We start from the raw sequence: 25,757 nt of genomic DNA, 5'->3' as shown, positions 1-25,757 counted from the left end.
AAAACAGTGCAAGTTTTCTTTTTCTTCTTTCTCAAATACTTTTTTCATCAGGTAGGTTCAGGACTCTTGCTATGAGCTTGATGCATACGCAGTATGGTGTGTTCTAGTTACTAGTAGAATATGAATATCATTTTTTTAAATCAAACAACGACAGGATTGTATGAATTTCCTAGTCTGTTTACATGGGATTTCTAGTGTCATCATTTCTGATCTGTTAGTAACTCTAGATAAGTCTATGCTTCTACCACAAGTAAACAACATTTAAACAAGTGGATTTGGCATGGATTGTTTTCCACTTACATTCTCTGGTATTTTAGAAAACCGTCTGATGTAAGTAGAATTTAAGCTAATTTTATGAGACCAGGCAAGTGATTTTGTATTTCTGGAATTATAAAAGCTGATTCAAGCTTGAACATTTCTGTGATGGGTATCATGAAGTTTAACTTTGTTATATTAGATTGTGGCAAATAGGTTTTCGTTTTACATTTACTGAAGTGTAAAGATTAGTAAAAACATGCATGTAAAGTAAAAGACATAATTCTGTATAATAAAGTGAGTGCTGTTCATTTCCCAGTTTGTGCTAACATATACCAACCTACATTAATAACTGGAGTTGCACTTAGGAGTAGAGGAAGGTTGGTAAAGTGAAGATAAACACTTCTTTATCCTGTGCCATTTGTCCTCTTGGTACAACCAAAGGAACCAGTGGAAGATTTTGAGCTTTCTAATTAGGAGGCCAGCTCTGTTCTGCCAGGAGACCCAGCACATATTAGAACAGCTTTTGCTGTGGTATTTCAAAGATATTTTGAGTCTGGCTGCAACCCAGACTGGCTAGTTGTGTTTTTTTCTGTTCTCATCTTGCTTCCTACAGCTGCAATGGCTTGCACTTCACCCATAGGAGGAAAGTGGTCAGTTAAGAGTAAGTAGGAGATCTTTTTGCTTATTCACAGTGTAAGAGTTGCACAGAAGTTGACATAAGTTGGTAGTTTGATTTAATTGAAATTACAGATCTGGCCTAATACTATTTTAAAATAAGACTCTCATTACATTCAGGCTATCATGGTTTGATTTTATATGTTTAATAAGGTTTATTATAAACATAATTACTATATTATAAATAAGCTTTTATTTAGCTGGCTAAATATTTTACAAGTGATTTGTCTGATCTGTTGTACTTTAATTTGTCCTTCTGCCTGTTGTCCTCAGGATGCTTTTGCAGTAGAACAAATGAAAGGACGGTTAAATAGTCATCTTAGTACTAAATATTTCACTGGATGTTGTTAATGGTTTGAGCCATGTAATTACACTTTTAGAAGTCTTTTAACTCTGCACTCCAATTAGCAAGTTTTCACAGGACTGAGTCTTAAGACTTCTTCCATGTCCCCCAGCACCAAAGAACTGAAAAGCTCTGGGGGTGCTTTTGAGACAGGAGTTGGCAGTGTCATGCCAGGAGAAATGAGAGCTCCCTCACTCCTCTGTAAATGTGCTTGGTTAGAGTATGCATAAAGGTGCCTCAGCTGTTCCTGGTGGCATCCTTTTTCCTCAACCAGAAATTCAGGAAGGTCCCACATCACAGAGCTGTTGTGCTTTCCCAGAACACTGCTAAGCCTGTTTCTTGGGGTTGGTCTTCAGTGGAGGGTTGAGGTGGTATGCGAATATATCATATGTTTTTATGTTTTGAAATTTCTCTTAAGTGCTGTGCTTATAAAGCCTGCCTTGCTTTAAGGTAAAGTGCTGAATTTTTGTAATTGAGAGACTAGAATTTTCATCTTTATTGTTATTTCAATGCGGTTGGCCTGCTGGCATAGTGATTTGCCTTGTAATTCAACATTTTACACTGTTAGAACCTCCGTATTTGAGTTTTCCAAAGGAAGGTTATATTGTTCTCTCATTGACCCTTAGAAAAGATCTCTTTCATATCTGTAATCACGACATCCTGAAAACTAGTACTGAGAGAAACCAAGTTAATAAAATCCGAGGAGGGGGTTTCATCATTGTGGTTCAGAGTTAGTTTCTGTAAAAATAAGTGCCATGCTTGAAAGTTTTCACAGCTTACTCAGTGTGAAACACAGCTTCTAATAGCATATACTTTTAAATCCTGAACAGTGCCGGGATACTGTTCTCCTGTGTGTTATTTTAGTTACTTTGAGTTGCTGATCAAGTTTAATAGCAGTTTTGAAAGACTTCCAACATTTTGAATTGTGCAGTGTTTGTGTTAATTACTGAAATATTAATTTCATATTTATTTCAAAATATAGAAAATCCGTTGTTGCATGAGGTCTCTAAAAAGATTTATCTATTTGTGTAGTTTTTGTAGTTTTTTTTTTACAGGAAACTGTAGCTTCTTGAGATTCTTTTAAATATGACATGAATTGCAGCTAAATGTTAATCATCAATTGTTTGTAATGTTACTGCTTGTTGAGCCTGCAGTCGGGAAATAAAAGGTAAATTTGGTGATAGACACACATTATTTGTTGTTGATTTGGATTTTTACCCTCAAATCATTATTCTTCTGCTGGAGAAGTCTTATTACATCTGAGTGTCCTAATCGATAAGGTCAAGAAAGATTGATTGCAATAGCTGTCACTGTGTTTACGGCACAGATCGTAGGTAGTCATTTATAGAAGTGGATAGTAATTCTCTTGTTAACTTGTGAGTCAAGAAATCAGCAGACACATCTTACATGTCAATGGGCGGTGAGAAGAATCTTGATGTTGTCAGTCATTGACTGAGAGGAGGAGACTGACACTGTTAATTGAATTTCCCTGGAGAGCATAAAAATATACCATAATGTAGGGGGAGGAATGGGGGAGTGGGAACCACACAAGCTGTCAGTGTGTGTGAGCTGATAACAGTGATTTACCCTTGCTAATGGCCTGGGTTGAATAAAGAATTGCCCTAAGGGAGGACAGAGTTAACAACAATAGATCCTTGCCACTTACTAGAAATTCTTCAGACTCAGAAAAAGTTATGCACAAGTATTGTCAAATAAAATTGATTAAAAAAAAAAAAAAAAAAAACACCACCAGTAATACTCTGTAACATTTAATTTTTCTTTTGTTAGTAGCTTACATTGACTGAAAAAAGTGTATGCTAGCTCCCTGGGGAAATGAAGATTTGTTTTACGAAGAGCAGAATACCAGTACAGCAGGAAGCGTTTGTTCATAGTTTAAAGGGGTTTTGCATCAGCCTATTCTCTAGATACTCAGGTTGTTGAAGTGCAGATTCTGAGGATCTGACAAGAAGTGTGGCCATTAGTTGCCCACAGCCTGTGGTTCACACATGCATTTTAATTAAATCAACATAGACAGTGCTATGAAGTCATAAACCACAATGTTGTTCCAATTTTAAGCAGATTCCTGCCCAATGCCCCTTTGGAATGCATCCTTGCTTCTGCTGGTGACATCAGTCCAGAGGTACAAAGCTGGATGGCGCTGTATGTGCCCAGTATGCTGTCCCTGGATCTGGCATACACTGTGTTAAGGCTTTGATTGGGTTGTGCTCTAGGTTACTGGAAGGCAGTCCTTAGGTTTTGTGCAGTCTCTCATCCTTTCTGGCAGAAATCCTGAAAGGAAGCTGTATTCACTTTCACCTGTACTTTGTTTTAAAAAAATATTAAACAAAAACACCAAAACAAAACAAAGAAAAAACGTGCACACAAACACAATAGCAGAATGCATGCAAACGTTACCAAAATGCCATGGCCTGATGTTGGCAAATTGTCACGTGGGACTATTTGAGATCTTAAACTGAACGTTATCAGATCTTAAATACTCTTTAAGAATGTGCCTTTGCTTAAACAAACAAACAAAAAACAAAACACTGCTGACAAAAACTTATGTAGCCTCTTAAAGAAGGCAGAACTGCAGGACTAAAACAGTTTTCCTGCCACAGTTTTTTCTGCTTTTGAGTTTATACATGACCGTTCTTCAACAGAACTAATCTTCCATTATCAAAGGCAGCAGTGTGTTTCAGATATGCAGGGAGCCCAGGATTAACAGCTCAAGTTTGACTTGAGCACTCATACAGAAATGTCCTGTAATAGGGAATTCAGAAACAAGCAGATTGAAATCAGTGTGACCACAGATACAGTATTAAGCTGTTAATGTTTACATCATTAATTTTCTTCAGTGTACAGAGGTGGTCTTTACTGATTTAAAAACAACAAACAAACAAAACCACTGTTTTCTACTGTGTAATTGCTGTGTGTTCTGCTGCCTGCAGTATGTGTATTTCTGAGGCTATGAACCTGACCTGGGTCAGAGGTGACTGCTGCTCACTCAGATGGTCTTCCTAGACCTGCTGACACATCACTTCCCTAAAATTCTCCCTGATGTGTTTTTAGCTTTGTGTTGTTTTGGTGGGGTTTATTTTGGTTAGTTTGTTTTGATACAGTTTTTAAATGCCCTACTTTAAAATGTTCATGGTACTGCAGCTGACGCAGCCCACTGTTCTGAGGACCATGCTGGATGCTGCGTTCAGGAAGGAGCGTGGTGACAAGCAGCCGAGGGCAGCAGCCTTTTCACCTGGCTCAGCTGCAGCTAAAACACTGCAGTTAGATCACTGCTGTTAAATGTGTTCAATACATATCTGTGACATTGAGACAAGCTGTTAATGTATCTCACATCCTCTTGACTGGGAATGTGACATACACAGTTTTGGTATGATCACAAAGGGAACCTCAGGATTTTTGGAATTCAAGTGCAACAGTTAATCTGCTTAACTGCAGGTTTTTTCATAACGTTTCTCATCAGACCACGAGTTTGAAAATGGTATTTATCACAACGCAAGTTATACAATTCCTCTAACCTAAGTGATTTGATGGGGAACATCCTACAGATGTGCTGCTGAGGAGAGAGCTACAGGGGAAGAACAGGGGTTTTATAAATGTCCCAGCCTAAGCAAATGTTAAAGCTTGAAGCTCACACTTATCACTAGGCACAAAGCCCTAACAAGCAAGATTTCCATGGTTCTGATGTTTATAAAATTACTAGGATTTTGTATTGTTTTGATGATAGGTGTGTCCTGGATTCCTTCAGGTATCCTAGGTGCAGTAAATAATACTGCAAATTAGTTTATTAAAGTATGGGACTAAAACTGATCTGAAGTGGATAGAAGAGGAGGCTTACAACAAATAGAGCCACATTCATGGTGCTTATACCTACTCTTCAGCTCTCTTGGCACAGTTCTAACAGTAGCTGCTTTTCAGTAGACTAAGTTTCTCGGCATTTATTTTTAGTAAGCTGGAATAGTCCTCATCCTGAGAAGGGATTTCAGGGAAAGAAATGCATTCACTTAGGAAAGATGCGATTTTATAACTCAAAAATGTGTGAATCTCAGCTAGTAATTGTTTCAATACTTTTATTATTTTTAAAAAGGCTCTCAATGCTTGTAACTTCGAAAAAGTACTCTCCTGGTGACCATTAATGGTTTGTTTAGTGCCAGGCAATGTTTTTGTTTTTCCAATTTTTAGATGATGTCAGTTGTTTACATTTCAGGAAAATGTTTGTGGTAACTTTCAAATGCAAACTATAGGGAGACAGTGTTTATGCCATTGTAAAGACTGTCAGAAATGGCTGGCCTTAGCAGCACAGTAAGGGTGCCTATTTATGATTTGTTCTCTAAACTGTCAGGCCCACTGGGTATGGTGACCATAGCCAGTGTTAAGGTTCATAGGCCAGTTTTTGGAAGGCACATTGAGCTGTCTGTCCAGCTCGTCCTTCTCCCCCACACCCTCCCCAATAACAGAAACTGAATCACCAGAAACTTAAACAGTAAGATTAAAAACTGGTTTTGCTCCGTGTATCAGCTCTTTGGCAATGGTAAGTGGAACATGCAAGCTTTTGTACCATTTGCGAAAAATTTCTTAAAAATCCTCCCCACGAATATTTAAAATTGTTCTTGTACGTGTGTGTGTAAAGTGCGTATATGCAGACAAACAGATTTTAGAAGCAAATATTCACAAATGTTACGTACTTAGGGTACCATGTAAGAACACAAGAATTGTGATTCCCTGTCTCTTCCACATTTGGTTCTGATGCTGCAGTAGTTTGTGAAGCTGGCTCTGGCACCTAGGTAGCTGCCTATTTGTAGTGTAGCGGAGTACTGTAGCCATCCAAAAGGACTGAAAGACATTGAATTTAACAGCTGAATTTTATTTTTCAGAAGTATTCCGGACCAGCTGAAAAGGCAATGATGTATGTTTAAGCTTTTCTTAATTTACTTTTGGGTATGTTTTAACTGGATATGGCATCATTGCTCCACATAATCACTGAATGAATAATAGACAAGATACTGCAATTTGATACCAAACTCTTGAAGGAATTTAGAATTGCTAAGCAAAAGTAACATGACAAGGTAGTATATTTTATGCTAGATTATGTGTTCAGAAAAATTAGCCTAGATTTAGAGTGTGCAAATCATAGCTTGCTGTTTAACTTCTAATTCGCAGTTGAAAGTTTTCTTCATTATGAAATAGAAGTAGAAAATTTTAAGCCTAATTTTTAACCTAAAAATGAATGATCCTGATTTAACTTAGTTTTGTTAGTTAGACTACTAAGGGACAAGGATGATGATTATCTCTGAAGAAAGCAGGAGTGTTAGAAGGGGAAGTAATGACTCATTAATTTCTTCAGAATTAATAATTGCTTTTGAAGCATTGAAGGGTCAGCTGGTAATAAGATGGTGGCAAAAATTGGTGAATCACAATGAGCATCATAGGACATTGTATGTGAGAAATGGTGAAAATGACTGGTGCAGGGATTCTGCTGAAGTCATGGCATATGACGTAACCCAGCTCATACCCCACCATCAGTATTTTGTGATCTCACATCTATGTATGTGTGCACACAGAGGCACAGTGGTGTGTGAGCACAAGAAGTGCACCTCAGCCAGTTCCTGTAAACAGCCTCACGACTACGTAATTTCTCAGTCTGAGTGAATCTTTCAGAAGTTACTTAAACTTCGACATTTTAACATTATTATAGTAATGAAAAGCTCAGTCAAAATGCCAGGCTTTTATAGGTGTTTTGTGATTGAGAGGAATTTGTTTTCTCCTTGAAGGGATTTGTTTTTTTCCTTGCGATGCAGAGCTTTGTTTTCCCATTTACTTACCATCTCCCATTTCCCCACTAGAGGACACTACGGGCAGAAACAACGGCACGTCCCCTCATCCTTACAAGTAACACAGCGCTATTTAGAATCACAGAATCACAGAATCATCTAGGTTGGAAGAGACCTCCAAGATCACCGAGTCCAACCTCTGACCTAACACTAACCAGTCCTCTACTAAACCATATCCCTAAGCTCTACATCTAAGTCAAATTCTGGTTTGGAAGAAAAAATGCTTAGATGAGATTTCAATCTAGTTAATACTGAAGCGACTTCTAGGTCCAGAGGTGTTACCTGCTAAATTGGTTTCCCCATTAATTTTCAAAGTGCACTGAACTTCATTATGGCTATCATCAGAACAGGAACTCAGGCATTGGTGACTCTTGTATGGGACAAACCAGCCCCGGTGTTGTTCAGTGGGGGTACTTCTGTCACTAGAGCATACCTCGGCCTTTCTGGCAGCAGCTCCTGCCAGTCCTTTGACACTACACATGTGGGCTTAGAAATTGCACAGCTTCGTTTCCCACTCAGCTCCTTAGAGCAGCAGGCCTCCTGGTTTTGATATATGGAATATTTACTCAGGTAAACAGGAGATAGACTGTTGGGACTTTAAAGTTGACTGCACGTTTTAGGGTGTTCATATGAAAAAAAAAAAACATGCACAGTGTTCATATTAAAAATGAACACAAAGCAAAGTGGCACACACCTACAGTTACATAGGCATGTAGCTGAGTAATGTATGCCTGAAGCTACTCCCTAGAGCAGGTGAGGGGCAGCCAGCCTCTGGTACCCGAGCAGCCATTGCCTGCGCCCTCCTGCCAGGCCAGTGCCACAGGGCCACAGCCACACTGACCCTGGCACGGCCCATGCAGGGCACTGGGACGAGATGTGCCCTGACTCCAGCCCCGTGCCCGCTCCTCCGCCAGCCTTGCAGCACCGCAGCGGGACCCTGTGGGGCCATTGATGCTGTCATGTTGTAACCTGCTGCCTTCGCTCAGGGACATGATATGTGTCTTTTGGCTCGCAGCCATACAAAGATTGTGATCCGCAGCTCATTCGCTTACAGCAAAAAGCTTTCTTTTACGCTGGGCAGTGGGCATTTAGTAGCCACAGTGTTTAAAAAATAAATTCTGTCTTAATTTTTTCTTTGCTTTCATCCAAGTTCTGGGGCTTTGTTCTTAATGAAAACAATTGCTGTTCTTACTTTTAAAGGTAATCAGAAGTTAAAACTTCAAGCTTCATTTTAGCTGAACATATTATATGTTCTGTATTGAAGATTGGATTAAATTTATTTCTTATTTTCAATAAAAACTAACAGTGCAGGTCAAATATCTGTAATAGTTTTGTTTTATGTGTCATAAAGTTCATGATTGTATCATAGTCATAACATCCAAATATTTTCCTTGGTAGTATATTCAGAAGCTGAAATTACTGGAATAATTTGAATATTTTCTCTTGGAATATAAAAATCAAGTTATTTTCTGTTTGAAAAAATACTGTGTTTGTAGCAAGTGGTAAACTACAAATTTCAAAACATGAAATGAGGATAAATTTGGGGAATATTTCGGATTATTTTGTGGTGCCATAGGATAGGGAAGCAGTCACCTTTTCTGTATTGGCCTCATTCTACCTTGGTGCAATGGACACCAAATTAAGATAGAAACTTGTGGTGATCTGATCCAGGAGATCACACTAAGTTAATGTTAGTTATAATGCCTCTGAAAGAGCCATATTTATTCTGATTTGTGTGAGACTTAAATGTTTTTTTCTGTAGTCCTGTATCAGTAGAGTCCTACTTTCTGCCCTAAAGGCATTCACCATAATCACAGTGACAGCAATTGCTGAGCGTAAAGGGCAAGTTCCTTGCTTTTTGGATTTATATCAGTGAGGAAGAAGAAAGCACTGAGAGTTGCCACCTTTGATTTTACTGTGTAAAATCAGCAAGTGGATTTAGCTCTCTTTCATGGGCCTGGAAGGTCCTTTATTGAAAAAGTGCAAGTGTCTGGCTGCTGGTGTTTGACAGTGAGGATATTTACCTTTTATTTGTCTCTTCTTTAAGATACAAAATACCCTCCTTAAATCAGCCAGCTGGCAGGGATTGGGGTGAGGTTGGTTAGGGACAAGAGGCAGCACAGTCGATAAGCTTTGTCTTGCTCCCTGTTTTGCAGGATGTGTGTGCCTGTGGCCCGTGGAATATAAGTTGTATTCAACAAGTTGTATTCAACTTCGGATACTCCTGCAGTAGCCAGTTTCAGCCTGCTGTGATGTCTGGGGAAGGGAAGTCATTAATCAAATTTAAAGCTGAATTACAGCAGTTTAAAAATGATTTAAAGTCAAAATCCAAAGTTTATGAAGTGGATAGAATTTTAAAACTTAAACACAAGTCTTTTTTTACCAGCTAAAACTAGAATTCAGGCCCTTGGATCTCTGTATTTTACCACAAAAATCTAGTAATTTTGTGAACACAGAACATAACAGGGAATTCTGTATTTATGCTTCCTTTGCTCTAAGTGTAAATCAAGGCTAAAGCTGTCCTTAGGAAAATACAGAATACTGCGTCCAGAGCACGAACTCAGCATCTGATCAAATGGATATAACTGATGGAAAACCTGAGATCTAAGTAACCCTACTCAAAATGAATTCAGCACTATAAAGCCTTTAATTGGGAGGTTAGGAGCTCTTCATGTGTGAATATTGAGCTCTGAGCGTCAGTGAAGCATGTTGCCAGAAGCACATGGTGTGAAAAGGTTCAGCAACTTGCAGAGACTGAAGTGTGGTGTATCACACTGCATCAGCCATCTTAACTCCGTGTGGTACAAACTACTCCTAGTTGCAGAAATGTCAACTCATCCGACCAGCAGTGGTGGTGGGCAGGGTAGCTACACCCTGGTGGCTATTGTTCAAAGAGCAAGATGCATGCAAACACAGGAGGAGCTCTTAGGACAGCATTTTCTGCCCAAGCAGACATTCCTTGTCACTGCCAGGAAGAAGTCAATAGGTCAAATGTGTGTTGCCTCGTGCGAGTTGGACCAGGCAGCTTTATATCATCAATAATTTGTTTGCCTGGAGTTTCTGTAATCTATGGATTAACCTTTTTCTCAAGATGAACATATAAATAGGAACTTGTTACTAGAGGTCAGCCACAGACTATTTTTTAACTTGTTTGCTGGAAATGGTATTACAAGGCAAGTTCAATTCACAGATAAGCTCTGCACTGTTATTATTCCAAGATTATTGGGAGGGTAACTTACTCTGCAGAGTGTGTTACTGAAAACTGCTGTGTTGATTTCTGAATCTGTGATACACAGTTAGATGTTGTTAGCTTCCAAGGCACTTAACGCTGTACTAGTTGGGGCCTTTTGCTGTCCGGTCTGGTGCTCCTTTTTCTTCTGTGTCCATTTGTATCAGAATACATTCCAACATATGCAGTCATTTCTTCATTAAGTATTTGCAGGACAAGAGATCTGTTTTAATATCATAAAACCAGAGTAAATAACCACAGTTAATTATTTTCTTCATATTGTGTTTTCCTGCACCCGATCTGTCTGCCTGTGGTAGGGGCATCCATGCAGTTGTACCAGTGCTAGCACTGAGTGCAGGCACAGCAGTGAGCATTTGGTGGTAAGAAAATCCCCTAGGCATTTCTGCTAATGAGCAGGTGCCAATTTAGATAGAGATCATGGCTAAAGTAATTATTTTCTGTGCTTTTATATTTTTGAAGAACTGAAGGTTTTATTTCATTTAGTCTGCTGGTATATGTTAACACACATGCTCAATTTTTTTTAAATTCCACTTCTGACTTGAAACCATATCACCTAGAGATGCCTTTTGTTGTGCATTCTCGTCTGAAATACTTTGCAAACCCATGTTTTTTATCTACACAGCAGTCTTCTGTTACTGTTGTGTGGATGGGGTAATGGGCAAATAGTCCAAGGGGTTACAAGAGAGTACCCAAGGCAATCAGCGTGAAAGCTGTATTTAGAATTCAAGAGTTTTTGACTGCCCTGCAGGTCTTCAAACAAACAACCGTAGCTCCCTCTCTCTATCTCCTCCCATTTAATTTTAATATCTCTAGTTTTGCTGGATTGCACTGGTTTTCATAGTTCAGCTGGAGTCACTGCTGCTTTCCTGTGGCCAAAAGTTTTCAATAATGAAATGTCAGCAATAGGGATTTAAGAATGAATCAATCATGCAAGAGATCTGCAACGTTTCTATTCACTGGACAATTTCTTATCCAAAAAATTCCTGGGAGAGAACAGGAGAAGATCACAAGTGGTGCTTAGTATATTTGTTTGGGAACTGTCAAAATGGCCCTAGCTAACTGAGTCATCCATAGAGATCTAGGAGCAGTTGTTGCTGGTTGAACCTTTATCCTTGCTTTTCTTTGAATTAATACACTCATTGGATGTCCAGTTATTTATAAATAGAGTAAACATTTTTATTTTTAATAAGCACAAGTGCTGTAATGCTCGATGCTGTCTTAATATTTATAAGTACATCTTATTTTCACAAACAATATTGCCTATTTCTGGTTAGTCTCCTTAGAATGAGTGAAAGCAGCTAAACAGATAACGTGGAGTTCACTGTTCTACGTTCACCTGTTTTTGCTTTTTGGCTTTCACTGGGTTGTGGAAGTTCACAAACAGGATTGTGACAGTCCTGTCCTCAACATCAACGCAGTCATTAATAGAGTGCCTCTCTGTGATTTTACTGTTGAACTGAAAAGAAACTGCAGAACTTGGAAGATTGTTGGAATAAGGTTCATCTTCCTCAATAGGATAATGCCGTAATTCAAAAAGGAACCCTACTCAGTATGGTTTACCTTACAATATGGAACAACATTAGGAAATAGAAGTATGGATTAAAGAATGTGCATAGGCAGAAGTTAAACTTATAAACACGTGACATTTAGTGTTTGCAAGACAGACTTCAGAACAGACCTAGACTGATTTTAAGTAGCTTGTAATCTATGACAGTCATAATGTGCTTATAGAAAGTATACTAGTAAATGACTTTTTTTTTTTAACTTTTCATTTAATTTGAAAACAAAGAAAGCTTAATCTTTATTGTTATATTTCAGTGGTGTAGCAACAGCTGTTCTTTTCAGCCTTTCTTCTCGTTGTACCTATGTATTTTTCTTCCTTTATGCTAAATATATGTAATTGCAGTTAATAGAGCTTATTAATAAAGAAAACAAAAGAAAAGGGAAAAAAAGTCACCACCAAAACAGTATTATCCAAATGGCTAAGAGGCTGCATGGTAAGCTCTTCAGGGGAGTGTGGAAGTACTGAACATCATGCAGGGAGGTACCAAGGTACCCTGGATTTACCTGCCTACCATCTCAGGATCTAAGCAGATGCTAGGTGAGCATCCTCACCTAGATGAAGATGCTGAGATCAGTTGTTTTGGAATGAAAACACAGAAATTAGAGGAGCTGGTTTATCTTTAAGGCTTCAGAATCAGCTAGCTCTGCTCTTTGCTTTGTGCAAAGGAGCACTACTCAAGCCCTCCTTTCTGTGGCATTGTGTAGTATAACCTAAGGAGCTTGGGTGCCTTAACACGTGAGCAATTCTTGAAGGGGGAGTTGGAACAAATGCCTATTAGATGTCCTTAATGCAAATGAATGCCTCCCCATAATGGTACACAGATGAGCTAAGCCAGTCTTGTCTTGTACTTGAATCCCACACCTAGTTTCAGATTTACTTTTTCCTACTTATGTGCAGTGCCTGAAATTCTGTTGTAGGTCAAGTCACTCATTTTGAAAACCAGTTTAAGATTTTTCATGTGAATAGGGCATTATTATACTAGTGTAGTACTGATTTCACTAGACAGAATTATTACAGAAAACAAAATTGAGTACTTCAGTAGAAAATATTATTTTGCTATGTTCTCTCTAGTGATTCTTACTAAATACACTTTTTCCTGGAGGACTGACAAGAGTGTGGACTTTATATGCTGACCAATGTATCTGTGATTTTGTATGTGCTTGTAGATACAATGATGCATTTATTTAAAGGGAGGAGGTAAAAATAAATAAATAAATAAATAAAAATAGAAAAAAGAGGATCCAGCCCAGGATTCAGTTATCTGGCTTCTTTTCCCAAGGCAGCTTTGAACTGTATTTCTTAGCCCCTGGCATTTAAGAATCTTCAAACACCCAAGAAAACGAAAGAAGAACACTCTAAAGATGGATTTCAACTACATTTTGCTAATTAGTTTTTACTTCTTCCTTCAGAAAACAGTTTAACAAATGCAGAATAGTCACACAAGTTCAGTGTGTTCTTTAGAAATAGAAATCAAAGTTTCAAAGTACTTGGGTTTGATTCACAAATATTTTCCATCTTAACAGTTTTAGTTCCTGAGGTCTCCTCAAAATGTCTTTTCAGATTAGTTTTTTATTCACACATACAGGGTGGGACTAGCAGAATGCGTTCTTTTGGATGATGAAGGAAAATGTTTTTTAATCAACATCAGAATATTGATTATGGATGCCTGTCTGTGGGGTGGTTTGCACAGCAGTATTTTTAAAGGTAGTTTGAAAAGATTTCCGATACAGGTGCTGATATTCAAACAGAAGTGCTGAAGTTACATGGAACAGAGATGCTAAAGCTGGCATGAAATCATTTTGGATGTTAAAGGTCTGCATTATTTCTGGTTCTTCTCTGTATATTAAATAATAAGAGTACTTTAACAGGCGAAATGTATGGAAGTGAGTACTTTGGTACAGGACATTGGATTTCACCCAATAACTCTTTCACCAAATTAATAAATTATGATTTAACTAGGATCATATTTTTCTAGGAGATAATCAGGTTTGATTTAAAAACTTCAAATGATTGAGTGTCGACTATATCCTAAGTATATTATGGTAGTCGTTAATTACTCTTGGCATTAAAAAAAATCACTTTCTTATCTGAATTCATCCAGTCTCGACTTCTAAATACCAGCTGTTACTGTGCATTATCAGAAATAGTCTTCCCATTCAGGTGCTTCCATCCGGTGATCCTGTCATATTTTTACTTTCCCTGACATACAATAGATTGTACTTCCATAGTGTCTCACGTTGAGACAGGTTTCTCTGGCCTCCAAGCTTGTTTGATAAACCTTCCAGTTTGTCCAATGGCCTGTTTAAAGCAGGAACAGCAGAGCAGGGTAGCAGTTTTGGCTTTTCTTCTGCCCTGGAATATTCTATGTAGGCATCAAAAAGTGTTACTAATTGATGTTCACTTTACTTCGCTCTGTGTTACTTAGTGTACCCACTGAAATGTATAAATAACTCGAAGATGTTTCTCCTGTTTTGATTTTATTTCAAAGGCGTACAGTTATATTATCCAGCTACCTCAACAAATGAATCAAACCCCAGCAAAGTAATAGCACTACTGGCCCTTTACGTATTTCTGTTGCCTGTGTATCTGAGCAGAGTAATTGGATATTGTGAGGCATATGTATTAATGACTTGTTTTTGCTGTGTTTATTTTTCTTTGTGAAATGTCAGATGATGAGATGAAACTGTTCTTTTGAGCTCTGTATTAGGCCTGCTAGTTCTTGACTTTGCCAGATCTACTGGTATCATTGGGTAAGTGGTGCTTCTGAAGGTGCCACAGATGCCAAACCCTGATAAAATCCACCCTGTCTTGCTAATGAACACACAGACAGTTGTTCCCCATCTGCTGCCTCTGTCTGGAAGGTTAGGAAGCCCTTCCTTCCTGATCACAAAGGACGTAATTATTGTCTGTAGAGGAGTCAAGTACAAAGACAGTTCATCCAGTCTGACCGCTACTACACTGCAGGCCACCAAAGATTAACAGCTGCTTCTCCTTTGATTAGGTTAGGTAATAACAGTTACTTTAGTTAATAATTGGATGGATTCCCAGGCCATGTAATTCAGGTTTAGGCTGTCATTTTTTGCTGGCATGTTGCTGAGCTGTATTATTGGAATGGAGCCTGTAATCCTATTAGTCAGTTGTCACTCAAGCCATAGGAGAGGAGAAAAGGGGAATTCAAATCCATTAAGGTGTTGTAACAGGTAAATCAGCCGCACTTGGTGGGAGTGTGCAGGGAGCTTTCCTGAGTGTTTGTCATGATTTTAAAAAGAAAAGAGTAATTTTAAAACTTTATTAAAATGCTTAGTTCATAATTAATCCCTAATATTGTTACATGGTTCATTGTCGTTTCTGTTCAGTTTGCCACGTGTGCATTAATGTGCCTACATTGTGCTGAAGAGCTACGTGATTCATACACTGCTGTGTTGAAGTTAGTTAACGAATGCTCTAAATGACAAGTGTATAGTAGTCCAAAAATCACAAATGCACACTTAATATCACGTTAGCTGTGTTGACTTTCCTCCTGTACAAACAAGACTACTGTATTTTACAATGATGCAAAGAAAAACAAAAGCAAAGAAAACAACTTTTTTTTCTTGTATTAGTTTTGAGTGCAGCATCATCTGTTCTGACTACTACATCTCCAATGCTATTTTTTTAATGGTTAAGACAAATTTAGGTGGCATCTGCATGGCTTTTGTGCCTTCTCCAATCTCTGTTAAGAAATGCTTAGATGACAGTAATAATCATTTTTTTTCCCTACATGTTCTTTTGCCCCTGTTCTCCTGCATGACAAGGTAGCTTTAGAGCTTTGAAATCCTTTTATACATGCAATCAGGTTGTCTTAAAATGTTGTTTAAAATAGTTACGTATTTGTGAAAGTATGCATGAGCAAGGCAAAGCAGTTTCACTGTTTGAAAACCAAACTTAAATATCTTTTCTAATGTTCAACACACATAAGCCTCATTGTATTGACTGCCTTTGCTGAATAAGCTTCCTGATCTAACTGTGTGGCCACTCTGAAGGAACAGTTTCTATAGTGAAATTATGAAACAGTTTCATAAGCATCTAGCGAAGTAGTTCAAGAGAATAGGTTGGAAGTCTGGAGAATTCTCTCAGGCAGCAAAAATGTGCCATGCTGTTTTGTGCTCTTCCAGGCAGGGAGTTAATGTTATCTCGCGACAGGATCTGTCATTTTTCATATTCATGTGGTGTCTGATCTGCTCGGTGCTTTTGCTGCTACGAAAGTAAAAGTTGTAATTACCCAAACGGGTCTTTCATTCAGACACACTGAAATCTTTGATTTATTCATACAGGTCAGTGGGTAATACAAAGCAACAGAGAATGATAAGTGAGCATCAATTAGTAACAGGTTTCGGTTTCTGCATACAATTTAAAAAAGAAAATTATTGAGCAAGGGCTTTGAGTAACTTCTATGCCTCAGCCTACTTCTAATGTTTTACTACGCATCAGCTAACGTGAAGCTTTAACACTACAGAACATCAAGTGAATTTGGATCGTATTTTGAAGGATGTAGGTTAATGTTAGAAACAAATTGAATAAGATATCCTGCTCTCATGTGGTTATGCTTTAAGAAAGATTTCTTCAGATGAATATGTAAATACTTCAAAATTTGAAAACCATCTCAAGTAGAAATTAATTCAGATGTCTTAAAAACATGTTGAATTTATTTGGCTGCTGTATTTCAGGACAGTATGGCAATATTTTTCAGTCCTTGGGTGATTTAATACTGTTCTTTCCTTACACACAGCTTGTCTTCTACCTGAGGTCTCGTATTGTGGGTACCTGAGGAGTTGCCTGTGCATTTTTCACTGTTTTCTCAGATGGCACAGTCACACAGCATTTACTCTGAAAACATGAGTGATGTAATATTCAAGTGACTCTGCTCTTCTGTGGCTGGGGCATGCTTTCCCAGCAGTTCCCATCACCTGTGCTGACCCAAGGCCAGGCAGAGGAGCTGTCCCTGCAGCAGGGGCTGTTGGCAGAAGGGTGCCTGCGTGGCGCATGCGTACTGGCACATACTCACAAGCACCGTGTGCCAGCAGCTATTTCTGTAGTCGGCATTGTGTTTCAATAAATGGGCTAAAAGCTCTTGGGTTTCTCCATCCAGAAAGGACCCTTGGAGATAAATATGTTTGATAGCATGCCAAAAGCCAGTGAGATCAGTAGCATGCTCCTAATCTCTGGGTGGCAGTTTTACAGACCTCTGTAAGCGTGGTGAACAGTTTGCTCAAGGATCCTTCCCAGCTTTGCTTCCAGTTTGTGTTTCTTCCTCTTATTTAAGTTCCACCCCCACCCCTTTCATGAGCATACTTAGGGATTTATTTCCACGATAGCTACATGTCAAAATGCTGATTAAGTAATCTAGAGAGGAGAATAATAGGGATTAAAGCTGAATGATACTAAACTGGGAGAAATTACAAACTCACTTCAGCTTGATAGAAAGCTAGTAGTAATGGAAGTTCTTTACAATGTAGACTTGGGGGTTGCAAAGTATACTTGTGTTTTAGCAAAATACTGTACAAAACTAAAGGTTTAAGGATAAAATAACACTCTGCTTGGTGATGCTGTCAGACTTTCTTCCAGAGCAAGGACTGAATTTGCAGGGTCCACATGCTGTGAAATATGAAACCTGGTATCATCAGCGTAATGATGGCACTCACGTTTTAATGTGATCTGTCCAAGTGATTTTATGCACACTTAGAACAAATCAGGGAACAAGTCTGGTGGTTGTCTCCTTTCAAAAAAGTTTGTAAGAAAGAGGAAGTACCCATCTAGATACTGTCCGTATTCATTAAAACATATGAAAAGCATTGAAGTATAGCTACAAAAATAACAGTAACAGGTAAAGATTAACTTCATTGAAATCCCTAAAACATTCTGCCATTACTGAAAATTCTTACAGTGTTCATTTATAAGTGTTATCTTTATATAGTACATAGTATGGATGTGTTGTCTTTGATAAAGTAATGTGGGAAATTCAACTCCCGTGCCTTCTAAAAATACTCTTGCTTGTGCACGGGCATTTCACTGCTCTTTTTCAGAAGTTCTCAACATGATAAACACACATATTAAGGATTTCCTACACTGATATGAAAACTCAGGACAATAGTCTTCCAGTCATCTGTCATATCCAGGAATTTTATTAATTTCTATTGGTTTTCTTCTGTGTTTGTGTTTGTCTAGAACACAGCAGATCAAATAGCATTTCGGGCTGCAGGAGGACTGACGGCTCTTGAACATGTTCTTCAAGCAGTTACTTCTCCCACCAACCTGAATGCAATTTCACGGGTTCCTTTTAAGTAAGTATTAGCAGTCCTTCATTGGTCATTTGATATTACTAGAATATTTATTTCACATCTGCTGCTTCATTAGTGCTTCTTCTCATAGTCCAATGGTGAACTTCAAAGAAAAAGCATGCTCTATTCTGTGCTGCCACGGAAGGTGAAAGACATTTCCACTCTACTTCTAGTTTTCAAACTTTGTGACTTTTTTTCTAGCCATGATATGTTTGAACAATGGCATCCTCAATTGTACAAAATGAGAAAAGAGAAAGCAATTAAACAGAAGAGGCTACCTTTTATAAAAGGGGAAGTACATATCTTTTAAAGTTGATATGTAGAGATCTCTAGTGGAAGATCTCTTACATTTTCTTTCTAACAGCTTCTAATTCACTGTAGTCTGACTACTTTTAAAGTGAAGAGTTCTGAGATACTGCTGGCTGAAAGGGCTTCTACAAACTAAATCCAAATTCTTATGGATTAGAGGAATTCCCTTTTTATGCACATGAGAACAGAAGGGTTGAAATATCTAATCCTTGAGAAAAAAAAAAGGTAGTGACTAAACAGAATACCTGCAAAAACTGATAACTGGAAAAGCATGCTTTTTTCTCCCTAATCTCTGACTGTAGTTTGTCTACATTTAGAGGCCCATTTGTGCTGTCTGTCAGAGCAGAGTTAGCGACATTTTTAGTACAAGAACAACCAAGCCTGAGATACTCTGTTGTGTACCATTGTCATCATTTCTTTGTAAATGTATTTTAATATTCTAATTATTTGAATTTAACAAATACAGTGTGTGGTTTTAGATCTGTAGTGTCCATTATATGTTATGGGACAGGTGTAAAGTGCTAGGAAAGAACACTTAAGAAAAAATGTGCTCTTAATAGCCTATCTTTGCTCGTGAAAAAGAACAAAATTCCCACATTCCCATTAAGCCATGCAGAATGCACTTCCTGCAGGTCTAGCCAGTTCCACTGATGAGTGATTGTGAATTAGTGCTACAGTGAGCAGCTCAGCAGTAACTGCTGGGAGAATGAAAAATACTACTCAGTCTGTAATGAAGCATTTAAATAACGGTGTAATTATACTGACCTCTTGACCAAAGTGTTTGTGACTTGGAGGACTACCAAATGATCATCTTCTGCCAGAGCTCAGACCTCAAATTAAGATCAGCTGTTTACAGATAGTGAGACGTACTGTATTTGCAATTAGTGACATATTCTTTTAAGCACTGTGTGAAATTTAACATAAACAGGAATAAAATTATTTTAAACAGAAAGGCTCACGTTTTGGGAATGCGGTTGATACAGTTTCATTCATTCCTGCCATGAGAGCATGTTAAAAAATTGCTATAAGTTACTTACTGATGTTTTTATAAACAAGTGCAACATGCGAAGTAGATCTACTGTTGTTTCCTGAAGAAGCAAAGCAGTAGAGCTAATGCTATTATATTCCATTTCCTGCTGTTCTTAAGGCTGTGAAGCACCTTTGGTTTGCTCCATTCATGACTCAAATATAAAGCTTGCCTTTCTATGAACTATGGGAAAACATTTTCAAAATTTCGGTTGCTATTGGGTGTTAGCTTAAGCTATGTTTTCAGACTACATCCTTCCAATTTAATGCCTTGCTTGTTAGCATGAATGACTAAAGCACTTTGAAAATTTAACAGAAACTTTACATTGCCTGAAACGAACAAAAAAAATCTGCTGTTTGTTTGTGTTTAAATGCTAATATTCTGAAAAATATGAAAAGCATTCTATTCGTTGAATCAGTACAAATGTCCCAAAAGACTCTGAAGCAAAGTTGTTTTAAGAGAACATATGCAGTCATTTAGCAGTAAGCAGCAGCTTCTTCAGCATGTTAATGAGAGCCCTTGTTCTGTAGGCAATGCACAAAGAGCATAGAGACCTGCAATGAGCCAGGTTCCACTTTTACCATGATTTTCATGTGTTGTATTGCTGCTCAGAGAGAGCTTCCAGTTCTTAGTGCTGCAGCTGCAAAACCTGCCTGCAGCCGTGTGCCCTTTTCCATCTGTGAAGCGTACGGCAAGGCACCATTAGGACAGTCCCATTTCTGCCAAGGGCAGGAGCGTGTAAATGAAATAAAAGGGCAGAGGTGTAAATGAAATAGGTGGGCATATGACAGATTTTATTTAGACATCTTATAAATGAAACTAAGAATTTGCCTGTTGGGTCTTTGACCCATACAAATAAAAGTAGCAGATTTTTAATTTTTCAGCATACAGTTTTTGTGATGGAAGCCAGTATCAAACTTCAGCTGTTTCTCTGACTGTTAACAGACGTGTTGGAGAAGTACAATTTAGAGGTGTACAATTAGCTTTAAACTAACAAATTTAACATTAGGGCTTATGTCCAGTGCAGTACATTTTCAGCATTTGTCATACCTTTTCCACATGGCATTTTTCCCCTGTGAAACGGTTACCAAAATCAGAGTCAATACAATTCCCTAATTGGGAGATTGTACCTAACGTATACCATAGAGCTTACTGTTAAAACATTGCTATTCATCCTCTTATACTGTTCTAATGTGAGGATGAAAACATATGTAAATGATAAGGGAATAGAAGTTTTCAAATGTAATAATAGAATTTCAGGTCACTTAAACTTTTTAACAAAAGCTTTTCCTAGTTATCATGCAGTTTGCACTTCATGGGTTTGTAGGTCTAATTATTGCTTATAAGCTTTCCCCCTTATTATCTTCCATATGATTGCCACTCATATTTGTTAGACTCCTCGTATTCTATTTTATTATTGCCACTTCTCAAGACCATGTGCTGCAAAGTAGCAGTAAAAATACTCCATATAGGAATCACTATAGACAATTGAGAACACGTGGATGAATTCATAAAGAGATTAATGATTATAACCATACTACATTATAGAAATTTTGAAAGACTTTATTGAAAAAATAACTGTGGTGTTTGCTGCTAGAAATCACAAAATGGAATTCATATGCTTTGTGTGAATCCTCTGTACATTGATACTTTTCACCTTTGGAAATTGTGGATATGTCTGCTTCCCTAGCTATTCCTTTATATGGGTATAAATAAACTGTATTTTTCATGCAAAGGTGAAAAATGTAGTAAAACTAAAGTCTGTTAAGGCAACAGAATTTCAACTAGACAGTGGCCTTTTAAGACGGTCTGTCAGCAGCTGATGCATTGAGCTTGATTTAAATATTTCGATATAATGAAATATTACTCTCTCATAATGCATTCTGTTTGCAAATGCTTTTTTCTTAAGAAATAACAGAGAGTTCAACCAACAGTATTGTTAGTTGGCCTTTAGTTTGGACATTAAACAAATGTTAAACTTTTAAAGAAGAAAATGTTACACACTTTTCTCAATAGTCCCGTGTATCATAAGTCCTTAGTATTCATTTTATTTGGGTGGTATGATTTGTATTTCTTTTTGGTTTCATGGTATTTGTGAAAATAGAACCAAACAGTGAGCTTTGTAACCATCTGAAAGTATTGTAGATGTAGAAGTATGTTTGGAGGATGTACAGGTTGCACATAATTTAAAACAGAATCTTGATCTAAATGCAGGTTTATCAGACAGTAGTTTTTTAGCTTACGTTTGATTTCAGGAATACTGTTTTTTTTCTTGCTTTTCCATCCAGATCCTTTTTGAAAATTTCTAATGCAGTGCACGTTTATTTAGCTTTTTCTAAGGAGGAAGTATTTTAGCAAAACCTTTTTTTGGTATTAATTAAAAACTTGGTTGGAAAATACATGTGTAATGCATGCTAGAGGTATCGCAGTGAACTTGGTGTTGCTGCATGCGATGCAGACCCTCTGTGCTTGATTTCCGTGGTTCTCTTTCCCATATAGAAGAGTGTATTTTGTGCAGAATCTGCAACTCAACTGCCAAGAGCAAGCAGTAGTTCCAGAGGCTGTGACTTCTTGGGAACAGTTTGAAACGGGTCCAAATGTGGCTGTTTTGGAGAAAGCGTGTTAATGCTTATTAGTATGGAAAGTAATTTCACTGAGAGTATTTGACAGGTTCTTCAAATGTGTTTCTTTCAATGCCGAATGTTTGAAGGAGTTTCAAAAACAGAGACTGATCAGACTCTGTAGGCTTCTTTAAATTAAGAAAATAATTTGTATTGCCTATTTATTTTTTGATATGAGTTTGACATTTTTCTCTCCTTTGTGTTAAAATGATTTACATCCTGACTCCTTAAACTCTGAATCTAAAGAAGTACCAGTTTTCTCTGCTTAAAGGCGAAACAAGTTAAATTAACACTTTTCATTAATTGCCTTCCTGGCTTCCCTTAGCCAGCTATGCTTTGCTAAAGGACACTGCTGTTCTGAAAACTGTGTGCTCATACAAAATTTAGCCATGTGTACTCATCTTAAATTGGGAATGCCTGTTGTTTTGTGGTAAGGTTAAGCTATTTACAAGTAGGTGAGGAGATTACGTGGGCTATTATCTGCATCTCTCTTTCTCCAAAATCCTGGCAGTATGGTGCAGCTCAGAACTTTAATCCCATGTCTACAAGATAAAGCTTTATTATCAAAGATTTAACAATATGCCTGCTGTTCTGTACTACTGTCCAGATTGGTGGTTAGGCCAGCGGGACAGCAAATGCTGTGAAAAGATGTGACATTTATAAGACATATGATACATGTGGTATTGGGACAGCTTTTCTTCCCTTCAAAGAAAACACTGAAAAAAAATAAGAGAAAGCAATGGATTATAGTAGGTTTTATTATTGGTGTTAATATACAAATTAGTGTCCAGCTGCCTTATTTCTTAAACTTGCATTTTGTAATTTTCCTAAATTTCCTCAGTTCTCCACAGAAAAAGAAACAATGTACAACCAAATTTCAAGGAGTTTTGGACTTTTGATATCTTTCTTAAGCATGTACTGAAAAGCAAATGGGAGTTGCATAGCAAAACAATTTCATGATTTAAGATCAAGACCAGAACACAATTCTTGTCCCCCCTGTTGCTTGCATATTTGCTGTGGGCAACTCATTTATCCGCTTAGTGCCATGCTACATTACTGCCCTTAAAAGTTGTAACAAATCTGCAGACAAACTCGGCTTGTAAGATTTGTTTATTTCTCATTTGTAAAAGTACTTTGAGTTCCTTGGGTAACCAGCACCTTTAAATACAAATTAGCAGTAGTTGTACTGAACAAAGGAGGATTTCTATTACAAATTAAGACATAACAGAAACTGTCTTTATTATGATGTTGCATGCAGCTTCTCGTATCATTCACTTAAGGCAAAATACTATCACGGTAACACAGGTAGAACCATAATTAGATGTTTAAAAAGTAGAAAATAGCACCTATATAATATTGTGGATAGGATTGTTATAAACTCTTGTGTTGTTTTTTTCCCCAGTAAAAGTCATAGGGAGCTGAGAACTGTTTCTAGCTCATTCTTTGTAATTTTTACTTTATAAGCACACATTAAAGGAAGTAACTTGTGCTGTTACTATTCAAACAGTTCTGTAGGATTGTTCACTTTTTTTTTTTTTTTTTAACCTGAAGTGGAAAAGAAGCTTTCTTTTTCTAAGGTTATTCCCTCTAGAGAAACATTCACTGATGACTAGAATATAGAGGTATAAGGACATAAAGGTGCTCAAAAGAGAATGACATCTTTGCAAGAACAACATCTGAGACCTGTAGCATCTGTCTTTTTGCAGGCTGAATTCTTGCTGTCAGTCTCAGAGCTGGATTTCAAGCTCACAGAGCTCAAGAACAAAGCAATATTGCCTTACCATGCAATACAGAAATGAGTTTTATTGTTGAAAGTGGCTTTGTGAACTGTTACGAAGCTTTTGGCTTGAGCCAAATCCTACAATGAAATAATTGATAAGCCAGGGACAGGGGAACTTCTGTGGAAGCCTTTCAGATTCTGTCATACTTGCAGACACTCATGGGAATTGATTATTGCTTGTCATGCAATGTTTTTTTTCATAAGTAAAGTAAAATTTCAGGATGAATCTATGATCTGCTTTTGGAAGCATCTTGAAGGAGAATTGGTGCTGAGCTTTGCCTTATCTACTATTTGTGATGAGACTTTGCAGATGGTGCACATTTTTAATCAGGCATCTGTAAATAATGCGAAATATAGGCAAAATACTAATTGATTATGAGCCTCTAGTTCTTTTGAGGATTTCTGAATGTATCATAGATCCCAAGAGTGAAGTACAAGACTTCTTACATTCAAACTAATTTTTATTTACTTTTGTTTCAACTCACATTCTTACCTTGGTGATTTTTTAGCTATTCCACTATGCACTCACTGTGCCTGCTCTTTTTCAGTAACAGCTCGCCTCTCACTTGGTCTCAATCTGCTTTTAAATACCAACACTGCTCACTTTTTTCCACACCAGAGTGCCTAGTAATATTCAAAGTGGTTAAGAATTAGCCGTTTACAACGGCATTGACACATCCTAAATTTGATACCTTTTAGGTTTGTATTATTTAATTGCAAAATCGAGCTTTTATTTTGAATAAAAGTTAAGATTTGTCAACTTGTTTGTATAAGGTAAATTTGGCAGTGAAGATGTGCTGGCATCAAAGAAAATCGTATATGTACTGCTGAGATCTAGCTTGGAGATGTTGATTAAAATGAAACCTTTTACAATTCCATTGTATTCACGTAATATGAAAATAACACACAGATGCATGTTTTTGTCTAGTTTTAAGACAGATTTCTCTATTGGATCAAAGTTTGTTTACCATCAGGAGTGCTTTTATAATTGGATTTACTCTAGAGGAAAACCTTAAATCGGAGGGTAGACTTCTGTGGTTCAAGTGTGCATGCTGTCTAACATAGCTGTAAAGCTGATTTGCGGGTGTGATACGAAGTTTAGAGCAACATTGGTAATCGATAAACAGCTGTTTTACGTGTGAGGCTCTCCCTTTACTATTTCAAATAATTTTGCATCTCTTGAGATACGGGATTTGTACTTCAGAGCAATTCACTTCAGACAGGAGAGAAAGAAGAAGAAAAAAAAAAAAGACTGCCTGCTTTCAGTTTTCCATCCCAGAGAGTTTAACTGGTATTTAAATAAAGTTCTTGCTTGACATTCACAGCATTCAGCACTTGTCTCAGAGGCCTTGTGCAGAAATGGTGACAGTTGACAGCTGTTGTGTCCTTAATAAGATTAAAGTAAAGAAATTAGTTGTGCTCTCTGTAATCTGCCATTTAACACTGCAAACCACCTGGGGACTGCTTCTGTGCTGACACTTCCAATTTGGAATTTAGAAAAAAGTGTGGAACTGAATCATAGCTCTGAACGTGCTATGATCAGACTGTGTTTAGATGAATTGTAGTTAGCAAGCTTACGTTATCAATTAAAAGAACCCTCTTTATTGTTGTGAAAAATTAATTTGACATCCATTTGCTCACAGCACCTTTTCAAAACCATTACTTGAGTCTCTGAAAATTCAAATACCTTTTCTGACATAAGGTTCATCTGGGAAATAGAAAAGCGTGATGCATTATTACAGTTGAATTTGTTCTGTGTGTAAGTGG

At 37.6% G+C, this 25,757-nt stretch overlaps 1 protein-coding gene across 8 annotated transcripts in view; it reads left to right on the top strand.

The window, feature by feature from the left end:
• The window catches only part of SCAPER (S-phase cyclin A associated protein in the ER), a 159,653-nt gene that overhangs the window by 86,557 nt on the left and 47,339 nt on the right, over positions 1-25,757 (top strand). For all 8 annotated transcript variants that reach the window (XM_072043465.1, XM_027465593.3, XM_027465591.3 and 5 more), the window contains one exon: positions 18,141-18,256. In XM_072043465.1, coding sequence (XP_071899566.1) covers positions 18,141-18,256 — 116 coding nt within the window. The remainder of the gene's footprint in view (positions 1-18,140; positions 18,257-25,757) is intronic.

This window comes from Anas platyrhynchos, chromosome 11, assembly GCF_047663525.1.
Source record: "Anas platyrhynchos isolate ZD024472 breed Pekin duck chromosome 11, IASCAAS_PekinDuck_T2T, whole genome shotgun sequence".
In the NCBI taxonomy this organism is placed as follows: domain Eukaryota; kingdom Metazoa; phylum Chordata; class Aves; order Anseriformes; family Anatidae; genus Anas; species Anas platyrhynchos.
This window is presented reverse-complemented; position numbering and strand designations above follow the sequence as displayed.